Below are 17,443 nucleotides of genomic sequence, written 5' to 3'. Positions count from 1 at the left end.
ATTACCTATAAAGCCCTAAATGGCTTGGGCCCAGGGTACTTGGAGGACTGCCTCTCTCCATACAATCCGCCTCGCACACTCAGGTCAGCCGGGAAGCAATTGTTAAGGGTTCCAGAAGCTAGATATACTACCACCACTCAGAGGGCCTTTTCTACCTCGGCCCCCAAGCTCTGGAACTCCCTTCCCGGCGAGCTCCGCTCGGCCACCTCGCTAGACCAATTCAAAAAGGGCTTAAAGGCATACCTGTTCCAGCAGGCTTACCCGAAACCCTGAAGTACTCCCCCCCTCCCCTCTCAGCAGCATTTGTCGCTAGCTTGAGATTTTTTAGATTGTAGTAATGTAGATGTATGATATGAGTTAATTTTATGATGGTTTTTATGGTTGTTGATGATGTTATATTGTTGTGTTTTAATATGCTGTTAACCGCCTTGATCTCCGGAAAGGCGGTATATAAATAAATTTTTATTTTTATGTATTATTTATTACTGTAATCTGTTACATCAGCATGATACTTTCTAGATATGTTGGATTTAGTGCCCATCATCTCTAGCCACCATGGCCAGTGGTGCTATTGGCTGGCATAGTGAGAACTGCTACCTATTTCTCTATCTGTCTTATTGCCTGTATCTTTCCTTTCCTCCTGAGGTGGGACTCAAGGTGGTTTACAAGATAATAAGAAATAAAAGTTAAAGTACATGTAGAAAAATAGTATTGAACTGTCTGTAGAAGTAAAACCAAGAATGAAAGTAGTACAGCACACACACACACAAAACCATTTCATGTGTAAAACAATCAGTCCTCAAAACCACTGGAATAGCAAGGTCTTTCCCTGCTAACAAAATACAGTGGTACCTCGGGATACGAAATACCCAGGTTACGAAATTTTCGGGATACGAAAAAATCCCATAGGGAATTATTGTTCCGGGTTACGAATGTTTTTTCGGGTTACGAAAAAACTTTTGGTGCTTTTTTCGGCTTTTTCGCACGGAATCGCGGCTTTTCCCCATTAGCGCCTATGGCAATTCGGCTTACGAAGGCTTTTCGGGTTACGAAAGCGGCCGCGGAACGAATTACTTTCGTAACCCGAGGCACCACTGTAGCAGCAAAGTAGCCAGCCTAGCATCTTTGGGAAAGAGTTCTATAATATGGAAGCAGCCCCAGGGAAGGCTCTCTCTTGCTTCCCCACTAAATGTGCCTGTGAAGGTGGTGTGATCAAGCAAAGTGCCTCCCTTGAAGATCTCAGAGCTCAGATAGGCTGATACAGGAACATATGGTCCTTTAGATATCTGAATCCAGGCTGTAAAAGGGTATTATAGGTATAACCCACACTTTGAACAGTACTCAAAAACTCTATTGGCAACCAGTAGAGCTGTTGCAAGATAATCATAGGGGCACCAAGTTTGGGAATGTTATCCTACATAATGTTGGCTATTCCCAAGCCCAGGCAGATATTTTCTCCTGTACTGCATCACCAGTTATTATGGTTAATTCTGGCTTGTTGGCTATAGGGAAGAATTGTCTGGCACTCTTGTTCTGGGTGTATTGCTGCAGCAAATATTTGGAGTGAATCTCTGTTCTGATATGAGGAAGAATGCTGCAGCAAGGCAGTGACCCCCATTTTGTTTTCCCTTGCAGTGTGCATCCACCCCTCCAGGAGCAATTCTCATCTCTCAAGGAATCAGAGTCAGATTTAAAAATAAGAGGTATGTTTTGTACTCAGGTTGACCAGACAAATACATAATCAGTGTCATTCACTGTGATTTCTTGGGAAACACTTGAAGTGCTTCTGTCTACATTTAGAGGGCCTATGGGGATGGAGATGGAGATTGCAATGGGTCTCTGTTTTTGTTATATGCTGTCAAGTTGACTTTGATGTTTGGCAAACCCTACGAAGGAGAAGCCTCAAAGAGCCTCAGTCATCAGCTGCTCAGGTCTTGCAAACACTGGGCTGTGGTTTCCTTGGTTGAATCAATCCACCTGTAGTGTGGTCTCCATCTTTTCCTACCACTTTCTACTTTTCCAAGCATTTTCCAGTGAGTCGCATCTTCTCAGGATGTGTCCGAAATATAACTCCCTGGATTTAGTCTTCTTCACTTCTACTGAGAGTTGAAGCTTGATTGGCTTTAAAACCCATTCATTTGTCTTTTTGGTAGTCCGTGGTACCCATAGAACTGTCTTCAGGACCACATTGCAAATGGATTGATTCTTTTCCTTTCAGCTTTCTTCACTGTCCACAGTTTTCCCAACCATACATAAAAATGTATGCTCTGCACACACACTAAGATTGTATCCTTAGCTTTTATATCCCTGTCAGTGGGCCAGGCTGACCTACACCACATGGTAATTGTGGTGAGGATAGTTTGTTTCAGCCAGAACTCTGCAATTTCTCCTATATAAATGAATGATGCTGTTTACTACCGTATGGAAAAACATAGAGATGCCTTTGGGAACCCTGTTGGGGTTGGGGCTAATCTTAACTGTTGACCACAGATGAGAAAGATAGTGACCTTCAGTCAGTTGTATCCTAGACAGAGCATGGGAATAATTTCTTAAAATTAATTTGTATCTTAATTTATTTAAAATTTCAGCAACTATTTAGAAAGCCATTATGTAATAATTAAAGAACATTGGCATTTTTATTGGTAATCAGCTTTTTTATTTTAATTTAGTAATGACTACGTTTTGTGATTTTATAAAAGTTAGTGGTTTTATAAAAGTTAACAAAAAACAATTTGACAAATTAATACATTTAACAAATTATATGTTTTTAACATTGTATTGTCAGCCAATGAAATTTCTTTCATGGCATTAACCTTATGGCCTTGCAAATGCTGTTGAACTGTAAATGCTGTTAATATGTAAGCACAGATAATAACATTTGAAAGCTCTGATCTTCAATTGTATCTTTCTTAGCTTGTTCCATAGAGCTCCAAGGAACAGAGGTTGTAATGCTTTTTGGGCTACTAAAATCTCCTGGGATCCTGAGAGTTATAGCCCCTAAAAGTAACTTTTCAAGCTCTGATATTTCTTCACATATCTGTCTGCATAACCTCCTCCAGTTTTCCGTGTATGGTCATGCTAAGACTCTTGCAAAGGAATGTTGAACTGGCTTTATACCCAGATGGATAGATAAAGCTGGTTGACCTGAACTAGGTTTCATCTCATCTTCTAACTGGGTGATGGCATTTTGAGGTTAGATGAGTGTATCTTCCTCTGTGGCTTTGTGAACTCTTCTTGGTAAAGTTGCCTCAAGAGTTTTCAAGAAATTACAGAAAACCTTGCTTTATATTTTTGTATATATTGTACTGATTAAGTATTACTTGCTTGCTAGTAAAAAGACTTCAGCTGTAAATCAACATGTTTTGTGATTATATTAAATAGCACTTGGTACTTAGGAAACATTTGAAGTATAAATAGGAAGTATCTATTAGATCACTGATATCCATGCTTGGACTTTAAGGTGGCCTATCTTTTTCTTGAGAAAGCAAAGTTTTTTTAAAAAGTGGAGGAGTTGCATACATAAAAATACAAGACCAAGGTACTCTTCAGCACCCTCAGAAATCAGGCTAACTGGAGAAACAGACTGCCCCAAAGCTGCCCCTGAGAGAGCCTGGTTGGGGCTGCAGTAACCACATGCTGTGGCCCTAGTCTGGCCAGAATCCAGCTCAAATAGGAGCAGCAAAGAGCAGATTGGGGCGGAGTGAAGCTGCCCTATTGCAACTTCATTCGGCTTCCAGCTGGCTTGGGGGTGGTGTGGCGTCTAAACACCATGCCTCCAAGTTGCCCCAAAGTCGCCAGCATGACTTCCAGCCAACTTGGGAGCGTGGTGCATGTAAATACCATGCACTCCATTTGGCTTGAAGCTATCTGAAGCTGCTGGTCTTTTCCAGCCCCAAGAGAAGATAACTGACCCACAGACACCCTCTAATGGCTAAGAACCTGAATTTGGGACATACAAGTGCCAGTCCAAAACCCTTAACTATTACACCATGCTGGCTTTCTGTCTGCTTTATTACTGTTTGGACCAGTCCCATGTTTAAGCATTTGGGTCTGCTACAGAGGTGTCTTTCATGAACTTTAGATTACACTGGCTAGAATAAAAGTGAGAATGATGTGGCCCAGCAGATGTTGTTGAACTCTGGTTCCCATCATTCCTCTCCACTGGCTCTATTAGCTAAAGCTGTTGGTAGTTGCAGTTTAACAACATCTGAAAAGTCATATGATTCCCACAGCAACCAAGAAGAATCACTGAGTTTACTTTCTCCAGAGTGAGCCTAGAATTCACAAGCTGATTTGCACACTATAGATGGGCAATGGAGCAGTAGTGCAGTGTTGCCTGTAGGTAATTTCCAACTTATGGCAACTCGAAGGTGAACCTATCGCAGAGTTTTCTGGGGATAAGAGTGTGTGTTTCAGCCAAGGTCATGTACTGGGTTTCCATGACCAACTGGGGAATCTAATCCTGAAGTGCTATATATGGTGTTGATGTTATACCAATTCTTTTACCCAAAGCTGGGACTTGAGGCTTCTTACAAAAAGATTTGGATAACCCCACCCCACATCGTTAGTGTATATAAAAAGCATCCTTACATTCTGCTTTTGCTTAAATTTAGGGAGATTTTTCAGGGTTTTGTTTTTGCAGTTCTGCCACAGTGTATATAGATTCATTGCAAAGCAATTGCTCAGCTTCAAGGGAATGGTTTGTAAGCCAGTTGGCACTTCATCAGTCCATGTTTCTGTGCACTGAACTTGTCATATTCCATGCTGAATCTGGTGTCTACTGCCAGATTCTTGATTAATCTAAAGTCTTGACCTTGGTGCAGTTTTGAGTTAAGCATTGGGATATGAACAAATCTGTGTAATTTAGATTTTCAAGATGAAGTGCTAATTTCCCTGCTGGAAAACCAATTTTAGATTGGTGTATGTATGCATAGCATGAAACTCAGATTATGCCTAAATCTTTATAATTTGATAAGATGCATAAAACCCTTTTTTGTCAACAAGCTTTCCTGTGCCACATACTTTTGGAACCTTTTTTAAAGAATGTTTGAAATATCCCTTCCTCCAAGGCTCTTCTCATAATTGTATGAGTTGAATATAATGTATGCTGAGTTTATACATATCAGAGTAAGAGGCCTAAAACAGAATAGGTTTCCTAAATGGGTGTCTTGAAGGCACTGATGCAATTCAAAAAAGATGTAAATTGGGAGTGAGAGAGATATGACCCACAGTTCTCTCCCAGACACCCCCAACATAAACAAAAATAAGTCATGTGAAAGATTCATTCCGAACCACTGCCAAAACCTACCAAACTGCAAAGGCTTAGCTGAATTCCCTTGTTTTCCACATGTTTTCCACATGTTGGCGCTAGGAGAGTCATGAGGCAAAAATTACTTCTGTCCCTGCCACTGTTGCTCACCCTGAGATAAATGGAAATGTAAAAGAAAGGGGTAAAGTTTATAGCAAGGAAGTGATAACTTGGCTTAATAAACCTACTAAACTGCAGCTTAAAAAAGGATCTTGTAGCACCTTTGAGAGTAAATGAGCAAAATAAGTTCCTCTATGAAAGCTTATGCTATAATCTCTTTGCTCTGGCAGTCTCAATGGTGCTACAAGATCCCTTTGCATGTATGAGAGAGTATGGGGCAAAACAGACCAGCACAATATGCTGGCTTGGGGTGATGTGGGGGCATGGCATTTAGATGACACATGCCTCGACCACCCCCAAGCCGGTGTCACACTGCCTGCCCGCCCGCCCAGATGGCGGGCAGCATTGCAACACTCCAGCAGTGTGTTTATTTGCTGCAGGAGTGCCAAAAAGCCAGTGCCACTACATGGGGCTACCCTTGTTCCTAGTCCAGAATCTTGAATTAGTACAAAACATGGCAGCCAGGTTGGTCACCGGTAAACCTAGGAGTGACCAAATAACACCTATTTTAAAATCACTTCACTGGCTGCCTATTAGTTTCTGGGCATAGTACAAGATGTTGGTTATTACCTTTAAAGCCCTACATGGCCTGGGTCCAACCTATTTGAGGGATCGCCTATTTCCTTATAATCCAACCCTGACGCACTTAGGTCCTTTGTTGCAGCCTTTAAAGACTAAATTAACTACAACCTCCCAGAGGGCCTCTCTGCTACTGCCCCAAAACTTTGGAACAGCTTGCCAGACAAGAGCCATCAAATGACCAGCTTAGACAGCTTCAAAAAAGCTGTCAAGACGGATCTCTTCCAGCAGGCCTTTGCTGAATAAAACTGCCTGGCCAAAGAAAGTACAATCACCCCCTCACATCAGATACTATACTGTCGGGTTGTCAATGTTCTGTTTATTTTAATGTGATATTTTAAAACTTTGATTTTAATTGTAATAGATTTAATTCTTTTTTAAGAGGGGGATGTTATATTATCAGTGTAATTATATGTAAGGATATTTTAATTGTTAGCCGCTTTGATTGTCTTGTCACACAAAAGCAGGGTAGAAATAAAAGGGTTATTTATTTATTTATTAAAAGTCACCCTTTCTTCACCCCAAAAAGCAGCGGCATTTTGCTGCTCCCTTTTGGGCCGGAAAAATGCCAGATCAGGGCCATGGCGTGTGGTTGCTGCGGCCCCGATTCTGTGATCAAAAGGGGTGGCGAGAAGCCATCCCTTTAGGGCCGTCTGTATCAGCCCTGTGTCTCTGAATACTAAATTGCCTTTTTCTTAGTCAGGCTTTTTGGTCAAAAGTGGGAAACATTTTGGCCCTCTGGATGTTTTACCTACAGATTCTGTCAGCCCTTACCCAGCATGACAGATAGGAATGTGAGCGTTGTTCTGTAAAGCATCTGGAGAGCTAGAGGTTCCCTATCTGTTTCTCTTATTTCTCTAGCTAGGTATTGTTTTCTTCAGTGCAAGCATTGAGGGCAGAGCTACTTTATAGATCAAAATAGTGTACCATTTAGCCCAGTAATGTTTATTTTCTCCAGAGCCTTTCCCATCACTTGTGCCCATCTGATCCCTTTTTAAAGTAGGGGCTGAATCAGAGACTCTTTGCAAGCAAAGCAAGTGCTCGCTCCATCACTGAGCTGTGGTCTGTCTTTGGCCACTGCACTTGTCAAAGCTAGGGGAAAAATTAAACTCAGTCTCAGGTTGCAAGGAGATTTGCATATGCAGAACCACATTTAGTTCTTGTTTAGAATTTTGGGATGCACATTGGTCATGCTTGTTCACAAATGATGACAGAATCTAATGTTGCCTTAGTGATCCTCCATTACATTCTGGTTAACAGGACAAAGGATGTATCTGTATTGCAGGAATAATGAAGTTTGACACCACTTTAACTGCCATGGCTCCATCCTACAGAATCCTAGGATTTGCAAGTTTGTGAGGCACCAGCACTCTTTGTCAGAGAAGGCTAAAGATCTTGTAAAACTATAAACTCCGGGATTTCATAGGATGGAGCTATAGCATTTAAGGTGGTGCCAAAATGCATTATTTCTACAGTGTAGATGCATTTTTTTTTGCCAGTAGTCAAGATTTTTCTTCAAAGTAGTGATCTAATAATGGAAGAAGCAGCCATTTAAAATCAAATGATGTACCATAGTATTGTAAGATCCATAATGGAGTATATAGCACTTTGAACTGGAAAGTCCATGGTTCAGTTCTAACCAGCCATGAACTAAGTAAGTGGCCTCTGGCAAGTTGTTATGCTTAATCAAGAATTGCAGCAGATATGCAGAAAGAGCATATGGTTTTTAGCCTCTAATACATTTTTAATTAATTAATTAATTAATTAATTAATTTTAAATAAAGAGGAACCTACTATTGATACTTCCTCTAGAAAGAAATTGCCTCTCTTTCCTTGGGAAAATTAATTCCTGTTGTGTGCCTTCACAACTTATAGCAACCCTGTTACAGGGTTTTCTTGTTCAGATGGGATTTGCCCTTGCCTTTCTCTGAGGCTGAGAGTGTGTGACTTGCTCAAGGATACACAGTGGGTTTCTATGACTGAGCGGGAATTTGAAACCTGGTCTCCACAGTCATAGTCCAGTTTTTAAACCACTACACTGTACTGGCTCAGGGTGAGTGGGTGGGGATACTGGAGTTTAAAAACCTGAATACATAGACTTTGATGTAATGTCTATTGGTACCGTCAAGTTTAAAACAAATATTTCAGTGCAACAGCTTAATGGGGGACTGCAGGAATATGACACAATCAAACTGCTTCCAATACAATTCTGTAGAGCTTGGAAGGGCTCCCTTTTTTGGAGAACAACTCACAGAATCCCCTAGTCATCTACTAGCTGTACTGATCAGGGTATTCGGACAATAGTACTTTAGAAAAGTACTTTAGAAAGGGGAACTTTTCCAGACTCTAGTCCTCTAGAAGACCATGTGGTACTCTTGTTTTGAAGTTTTGGTTCAGTGTCCTCAGTGGAGCTGGCTAGATGGTTGGACCTCCTGCTCTGCTGCTGTAGCGCCTGATCCACCTTGGCACTTGATGGAGCCAGCCTTAGTGAGGTCATTATAACAGACGTGGAAGTGTATTGAAGCAATTAAATTGGGTTTTTTTAAAGTTATGTAAGACAGGAGAAATTCAGATCTAAACTGTACAGAGTAGTTGGTCATTTCAGCATAGTAGGATGCGTCTCCTATTCTTTTATAAATAAAATGCTACAGTTCATTGGACAGAAGGACGGAATGAGTAAACGAAACACTAGAAAGCTGGCAGGTGCCTGGGCAGCTACAATTCTAATCATGGGGTTTATGGAGATGATATATGACTTTGTGAACTGAATTACAGTATTTCAATGTAGGTTTGTTGACAAGTCACATTCTTTCAGCCTCAGAGGATGGCAATGACAAACCCCTCTGAAAATACTTGCCAAGAAAACCCTGTCATAGATTTGCCTTAGGGTTACCATAAATCGGAAATGACTTGAAAGTGCTTAAAACATACTTTTTTAAAAAAGTACAACTAATGTAAAATGTAGGTGAGGTTTGTCAAAGAGAGAAGGCGAGTACTATAGTCTCCGCAGGTTCCGCCCATCAATCTATCTGCTCCCCAAACAGTAGTTGTGTATCATTTCCCTTGGGAACACCTCAGTGGTGAGGCTTCACTGCCATAATACAACAAAGCAGCCTTCTCAGGGGTCATTATCACACGGGGGAAATTGGAAGGTCAATGCAGTGTGATCCCTGATGCAATCATGTGGATTCACGTTATTGCATGAGAAGTTATCACACGTAATCGAATTCAATGCTAGGTCAATTCGAACTCAATCCAGGGTCAACCGAGAGATGTGTAAATTTGGGGAAATACAGAATTTACAAATCCTGTTCCATTCCAAAGTTGCATTCAATTCGAATTTGGCAAGTATGGAACGCGTGTCTCGGTCACCCTTGGATTGCCTTCGAATCAGACTACAATTCCCAAGCTCCTTAGTTGGCTGCAGTTTTTTCCTCCCTCCCTCCGGGTGTGAGGGCTTTTCTCTCCTCTCGGAGTACTTCTGGAGCTGTTTTGGGGATGAAGCAGCCCTCTCAGCAGAGACACACACACTGCCTCCCTCCATCCTCCTCTCAGCCCTTTCTGTCTCTTTCCCTTTGCAAACTCATCCTCTCCAACTGGAGGGAAGGGATTGGCTCTCTCTTTCTCTTGGGGGACCCTGTCGAAGGGTTTTCTTGGCAGGTTTATTCAGGTGGGGGTTTGCCATTGCCATTTTCTGGGGAGGCTGAGAGAACGTGACTTGCTCCAGATCACCCAGTGGGATTCGATCACTGCCTTCTAGAGTCAGAGTCCAATGCTCAAACCAAGTACAAGGTTGTTTTGGACTGGTTTTGAATTGGTGAATTGCCTAAATAATGTGAAATAAGGGGTAATGAACGCACAAATAATGCGAATTGCCTACATAACGTGAAATAAAGGGTATTGAATGAACAAATAATGTGAAATAAGGCAAAACCTTGGCCCTGCTTTCTTTTCTTCGAAATTGAGAGACATTCCTCTCATGTGATAATTTCCTTGGTCTGGCACCCTCTGGATGTGATGAACTACACCACCCCTCATTCCCTGTCAGCATGGCCATTGATCCAACTAGCTGGAAATGGTAGGAGCTGTAGTCCAACATGACTGGGGGGCACCAGGACACGGGAAGTCTGCAAATAAGGTAGTGCACAACAGTCTAGAATTCTTTGTTTTTGCTGTTGTTTGTGCTGTTCAGTCAACTTTGACTTATGGCAATCCTGTAAATGAGAGATCTTCAAGAGACACTGTTATTAACAGCCCTGCACAAATCTTGCTGTGGTTTCCATGATTAAGTAAATCCATAAAGGTTGCCTTCAACTTTACCATGATTTACCATCTTTTCCAAGGAGTCCCATTGTCTCATGATATGTTCAAAGTACTATATTACCTAAATAAATAAATAAATAAAGCAAGCTCCCATTATTTACACACTATGGCCTGTTCAGCTGGTATTGGTATTTCCCATGGCATCTGCTGTGGGGCTCTTACAGAGGATGGGATTTGTATCTCAGCTGCAAAACCCATGCTCCTGTTTGGTCTTTTACATTTGCTGCCCTGGTGGCCTGAGGTGAAATACCAATAATTGTTTAGCATGCACAAAAGCTGGGCCCAGTCCCTAGCATCTTCTGTAGAAAAGGATCTCCACTAGCTGGTTTAGGGAAGACAAATCTCCCACCTAGAGCTCTGGAGGACTGGCCCTAGTTGTGATGAAATAGAACCAGACTAGAATTGGGCTGAATTGTGCAAGGTCCTCAAGAGTGGCAATGCAAACAAAGCCTGCATTTCACTACTAGGTGTGGGATGGTGTTTAAACTGGTGCTGTGGAGCAGATTTTGGTTTGGAGGAGGAAAGTAGGTATATGTTCACATTGCTGCGAACATAAGTGGAAAATGTATGTGGCTAAAATTGCCTTCTGTCCTGATAGAGATGGCGAAGCTGGGCTATGAATTGATGCTTTGCCAAGCTGATGACCTGGATCTTATCAAGGTATGTACTGGGGAGTGAAAGTGGGGATGTCAGTGGAATGGAGCTCTCATCACCTCCCAAGACAACTTATTCCATTGCCAGACTGTATCCTGTGAATGTTCCTCCTTTCTGGACCACATTTAATCTAAAGATACCATCTTGGAGTTTCACCTGTGTGACTTACCTGGCATGGCTATGGTTAGCAGCTCCTCTTCTCTCCCTCCCAAGATAAGTTTTAACTATTTAAAAACTTGAGGTTATAGCATGAAAACATACTCTTTTCATACTACAGGTTGAGTCTCCCTTACCTTCAGGCTATATGTATAAGATGTATAGGAAACATAATTGAATTTTGTGCTTAGACTTGGGTCCCATCTCCAAGATAGTTCATTATGGAAATACATTATACATTATGGAAATACACACACACACACACACACACACACACACACACACACACTTACATGCAAATACAGGTATTCCAAAATGCAAAGAAATTTAAAATCCAAAAACACTTTTAGTCCCAAGCATTTTGGGTAAGGGAGACACAACCTGTATCAAGTTTTAACTATTTAAAAAAATATGGTTGTGGCATGAAAAAAAAAACCCTCTTCTTTCAGTCTTCCTGCAAAGGATTTCATTTCTAGTACCTTTTACTTTCAAAGGGTTCTTCTGAACACCCCTTTAACATGTTTCAAGTTGAGAGGCAGTGTTCTTCTAAATACTGATTACTGAACCCTGTCAGGAAAAGGATGCTGGCTTAGATGGACTCTCTGCCTGTCACAGTGTAGCTTGTCCTGTACTTTTATCTTTCTCCACAGGGAAAGGCCTCTGCCCAGAAGCAGCTCTATTTCCTGGAAAAACTAGTGGCTGTGATTCTGCCTCAGGGTGATTTTGCTGTATCTGGCTCAGTATCTGACTCCAGCATTTATTCCAGGTGAGGAGGTTTATTCAAACAAGAAGGTCACTAGCTGGCTCTTCCAGCAGTTGTGCTAGATGGACTTAATAGCCTTTCTGCTGAGTTCTTGGCTTTATTGTCCACCATGCTGAGCAAGATTAAATTGGTCTAGTTGGCACAAGGTCTGGAATTATGCTTCTCAAATGCCAGCTGGTTATAAAATTTGAATTAAATGCACAAATTAGATTAGTGTCCTGAGCAAATTGGTCCCGGATGCTTAGGGGTCTAGAATTCAGAAATATGTCCTCCTTTTTTGGAAGGAAAGAGGAGTGAAATATTTGGAGTATGTTGGGAGGCACTTAGATAGTATGTGGGTGTCCGTGGTAATGGTCAGAAACACGTTACTTTGTAGATAGTAATAACAGCCCAGCAAAGTTCTCAAATCTTTTATAAAAACAAGCCATGTCTTTCATGGGCCTTTCTATTTAACCACATGAAGAAAAGAGCACTTCTTCTGGTGGTTGAACTAAAATGCACACAGACATGCCTCTTCTCAGGGTTTTGTATTGCTTGAAAGGAATGCCCCAAGCACCCCCTTTTAAAAAGGTGTGCAGTTTTCTGGGAAATTTTGCCCCCAAGGCACACAGAACCCCCCACCCCCGAAATGTGTGAAAACACATGACTATACCCTAACACCCATAAGCACCTTAGACTGCTTCCAACCCCCTGTTCTCTGCATTTCCTCTCAAAATGGCAAAATGTTGTAACATTGTCACTTCTTATTGCCATTTTGAGAAAGACTGCAAAAGGAAACAGGTATTAGCTGCCCATATGGGTCTAGGGGGATTGGCACCTATTCCCCATACAGTTGCCCCTGCCTGGTGTATAGAAATCAGTTCTGAATCATGGGATTCTTCAGGAGCAACTAAAGTGTGCTGCCCCTGCCATGTAGGATGAAAAGAAGCAGGAATTCATGTCCTTGAGATAGTCCTGCAAAAACAATGAAACAGATTGTGAAGTCAAAGGCTTTCATGGCTGGCATCCATAGTTTTTGTGGGGTTTTTGGGCTATGTGGACATGTTCTGGAAGAAATTATTCCTGATGTTTTGCCTGCATCTGTGGCTGGCCCTGAAGGGAACATGTGGGCCCCGGGGTGCACTTTGCCCATTCCTGTTGTAGACTTCGGATAGTTCTGCTTAACCGGGATTGCAAAGCACTTGTTAAGTTACCTAGACACCATTGGATCATGCTGCCCCTTATCTGCACATAGTCATCTAACCTCCTTTTCTCTGTCTTCCAGCACTGAGGAATCTTTCGAGGAGATAGCCAGGAAGAATGAAGAATTCATTAAACAGGTTTTCACCAGCTCTGATCTGCAGGCTGTGTTGAGCCCAGAGTGTTACCCCTGGAGCTCAGACATCAAGTTCCTCCTGAAAGATGAAGAAGTATTGCATAAAAGGTGAACTCCTTGGGTTTTGTGCCCAGCTTCTTTCTTTCTTTCTTTCTTTCTTTATTTATTTATTTATTTATTTATTTATTATATTTATTTGTATCTCACTCTTTTCCCAGAACTGGGACTCAGAATGGCTTCACAACATTAAAAACAGTACAATTAAAAACATAAAAAAATTAAATTAAATATAATAATAATAATAATAATAATAGGTACATTAAAAAGAAATTAAATTATTACAATATTAAAACAGATAGGCGCGTTACAGACCGCCTAAAATCGGTGGTCTGGCGGCGCCGTCATTTGCTGCGCCGAGGAGTCCCAGCGGCCAAACCACGCAGCTCCTCGTTGCCGCAAAAAAGAAGCCCCAAAATGGCACTTCTTGTTGCGGCTCGCTAATGACGCCGCAAGGTGCCAATGGCACACTCGCGACGTCATTAGCGCCATGCAATGTGCGGACACTATGTGTCCGCAATGTCAATGTGGCGGCGCCCGTGTAGAACGGGTGCCGCCATTTTGTATGTCCCCAGGACGTAGTAGGGTTAGGGGCGTGTGTAAAGCACGCCCTTTCCTAACCCTAATACGTCCTAGGGATGTACTTTACGCCTGTGTGGAAACTGTTTCAACAGAGGCATTGTATGTAATCTGCCCCTGTTAACAATCTGGCAGCAGCTCTTTGAACCAGCTGAATTTTCTGAACACTTTTCAAAGGCAGCCCCATGTAGAGCCCATTACAGTAGTCCAAACATGATGTAACCAAGGCATGTACTACCGTGGCCAGATCTGGTTTCTCAAGGAACGGGTGCAGCTGGTGCACAAATTTTAAATGTGTGAAAGCACTCCTGGTCACAGCAGAGACCTGGGCCTCCAGGTTCAAAGCTGAGTCCAAGAGTACCCCCAAACTGCAAACCTGTGTCTTCAGGAGGAGTATAACCCCATCTAACACAGGCTGGATCCCTATTCTCTGATCTGCCTTCCAAATTACCAGGAGCACCTCTGTGTTGTCTAGATTAAGTTTCAACTTGTTTGCCCTCATCCAGTCCATTACTGAAGACAGACACTGGTTTAGGACCAGGACAGCCTCTTTGGATTGAGGTGGGAAGGAGGGGTAGAGTTGAATGTCATCTGCATATTGATGACACCGCACCCCCAAACTCCGGACAACCTCTCCCAGTTGTTTCATGTATATGTTAAACAGCATAGGGGACAACACAGAACCCTGAGGGACCCCATAGGTCAATGGCCAGGGAGTCGAAGAGGGGTCCCCCAGTATCACTTTCTGGGTTCGCCCCTTCAGGAAGGAACAGAGCCACTGTAGAACAGTACCTCCAAGCCCCATCCCAGAGAGGCAGCCCAGAAGGATACCATGATCTATGGTGTCAAAAGTCACTGAGAGGTCCAGGAGAACCAACAGGGACACACTCTTCCTGTCTAGTTCCCAGCGTAGGTCATCCATCAAGGCTGTCTCTATTCCATAGCCAGGCCTGAAACCAGATTGAAATGGATCTAGATAATCCGTTTCATCCAGAAACCCCTGGAGTTAGGAAGCCACCACATGTTCCAAAACCTTGCCCAGAAATGGTAGGTTAGACAGTGGATATTCGTTATTCATTATTCTGGGATCTAAGGATGATTTTTTTAACAGAGGCCTCACAACAACCTCCTTTAGGCAGGATGGAATTCTGCCTTGTTGTAGGGAGACATTGATTACCTCTTTTACCCACTCAGCCAGTCCCCCTCTGGCCTGTAATAAGCCAAGAAGGACAAGGGTCCAAGACACATGTGGTGGCTCTTACCTCTCCAAGGATCCTGTCCACATCATCAGGCTGCACAAGTGGAAAAGTATCCATTAACACTGGACCGGCAGGAGCCAAGGTTACATCCACTGACACTTTATCAACTGTAGCATCCAATTCAGAGCGAATCCGAGCGATTTTATCTGCAAAACACTGTGCAAATTCTTCACAGCGAGCCTCCGAGTGGTCTGCATTTTCTACTTGAGGATGAGTGTGTAAAAGACCCCTGACCACTCGGAACGGTTCTGCTGGCCAGCTCCTTGCAGATGCACTGCTGGTAACCCTGATTTCTTGGCTGCCCGCATTGCCACAGAGTAGGCTTTTAAATATGCTCTAGCTCATGTTCAATCAGATTCATTCCGAGTCTTCCGCCAATGTCGTTCTAGTCTCTGTCTCATTCTCTTCATCACCATCAACTCCTTGAAGAACCAGGGGGCTGATTTGGCTCCACTCTGTGAGAGGGGACGCTCAGGAGGATGTGTCCACTGCCCTGGCCATTTCCTCATTCCAAAGGTTAGTCAGCGCTTCAGCAGAATCACCTGCTGAGGTGACAGGAAACTTCCCAAGAGCCCTCAGGAATCCTTCCGGATTCATCAGTCTCCTGGGGCGGACCATCCTAATCAGTCCCCCGCCCCTGCAGAGGTTCTGAGTCCCAGTGAGTCTAAACCTGACCAGATAATAATCTGTCCATGACAGTGGAACTGTGGAGAGATCATCATCCTCCCACTCAGCACAGAAAACAAGGTCCAGGGTGCCCAGCAGCATGAGTAGGGCCAGATACTACTTGGGACATAGTTGTCATGGAGGCCATGAAGTCTTGAGCCACTCCTGAAAGGGCAGTCCCAGCATGGAGGTTGAAGTCCCCAGCACTAATAGACATGTAGACTCCAACACCAACCCTGAGACCACCCTGGCAAGCTCAGGAAGGAAGACTGTTGTGCAGCAGGATGGGTGGTGCACCATCAGAATCCCTATTCTGTCCCGGCTACCCACCTTTAAATAAACACATTCAAAACCTGCAGATTGTGTGAGGGGGCATCTGGTCAGGGGGATGGGATCACGATATACAGTCGGCCCTTCTTATACACAGATTTTTTATACACGGTTTGAAAATGTTCCAAAAAAGTATAAATTTACCTTGATTTTCCATTTTTTATAAGGGACACCATTTTGCTATGTCATTATATTTAATGGTACTTGAGCATACACGGATTTTGTTATACACGGGGGATCTTGGAACCAAACCCCAGCGTATAACAAGGATCCACTGTACCACTGCAACTCCATCTCCCTGCCCCCCAGATCTTGCATGCTGCTGTACAGAGAAACCTGGTGGGCAAAGCTGAGAGAGATTAACTCCTCCAGCCTCATCCAACCAGGTCTCTCTTATCCATGGCAGGTCAGCCTGTTCTTCTAGGATCAGGTCCTGGAGGGCAGCTGTTTCACCATTCACTGACCTGGCATTCAACAGCAGTAGCTTCAACTCAGGGGGACTGTCACCAAGGCTATCCATACTCTGGATTGGGAGACAGCTTGGGAACCACAAGCACCCTCTTGAGCTCCCCTTTTCTTTGGTGTTTTAATTGTCTCCTCCCTCCGTATCTCCCTCTGCTTTGAATGACGCCAATGGCTGCTCCCTGACCCTGTATATCCCCTCCCTCAGGAAATACATCCTTCCTATTAAATTGACATAAACAGGAAAAGAAAAAAGAAAAAGGGCAGGTATCTAATAAATCTGAATCTTGTTTTTGCCAGAATAAAAGGAAAAGAGCCCAGAGGTCCTTGGACAGAGCTGTTTCTAGAGCTAAATTGAAGATGAAGCAGCCCTGTGTGCTCAGTCAAGGGCAGAAACCTGGAGCAGGAAGAACTCAAATAATGCCAGGCTGAGCTGGAAGGTGGAACTCAGTTCTGTATAGAAAACAGTGTAGTCCCACCTCTTCCTTTCTTATAAAAGCAATGGCAGAATCCAAGAGCCTAATATATAACCTTCCTGTCCATGTATTAAGGCTTCCCCTATCAGCAACTTCCCATGAGAAGACCCTTATGGATGCACTGAAAGAGCTGGAAGACACAGTGGCATCCTTGACAGAACTGAAAACCCAGGTAAGTAATCCTCAGACAGGTTTATCAAGCAAAGGGAGGATTTTGCAGTCTGCAGTTTAGGCTGGTAGATATTTCCAGGGTCAATTGGAAATTCCTTACCCTGCTGGTATATTGCATTGGCAACAACTGACTATGGCACCTTGTGTTTTAGACTGCAAATTCACCATGGGATATTGATGGGTAGTATACCTGATTTGTTGACTGAGCAATTGTCTGGATTAAAA

At 43.0% G+C, this 17,443-nt stretch overlaps 1 protein-coding gene across 2 annotated transcripts in view; it reads left to right on the top strand.

The window, feature by feature from the left end:
• The window catches only part of HAUS7 (HAUS augmin like complex subunit 7), a 35,666-nt gene that overhangs the window by 13,197 nt on the left and 5,026 nt on the right, over positions 1 to 17,443 (top strand). For both annotated transcript variants that reach the window (XM_042452063.1, XM_042452064.1), the window contains exons 3-7: positions 1,636 to 1,703; positions 10,929 to 10,990; positions 11,791 to 11,906; positions 13,168 to 13,326; positions 17,123 to 17,219. In XM_042452063.1, coding sequence (XP_042307997.1) covers positions 1,636 to 1,703; positions 10,929 to 10,990; positions 11,791 to 11,906; positions 13,168 to 13,326; positions 17,123 to 17,219 — 502 coding nt within the window. The remainder of the gene's footprint in view (positions 1 to 1,635; positions 1,704 to 10,928; positions 10,991 to 11,790; positions 11,907 to 13,167; positions 13,327 to 17,122; positions 17,220 to 17,443) is intronic.

Source organism: Sceloporus undulatus, chromosome 2, assembly GCF_019175285.1.
Source record: "Sceloporus undulatus isolate JIND9_A2432 ecotype Alabama chromosome 2, SceUnd_v1.1, whole genome shotgun sequence".
NCBI classification, from domain to species: domain Eukaryota; kingdom Metazoa; phylum Chordata; class Lepidosauria; order Squamata; family Phrynosomatidae; genus Sceloporus; species Sceloporus undulatus.
The sequence above is the reverse complement of the archived record's forward strand: the minus strand, read 5'-3'. Positions and strand labels throughout refer to the sequence as shown.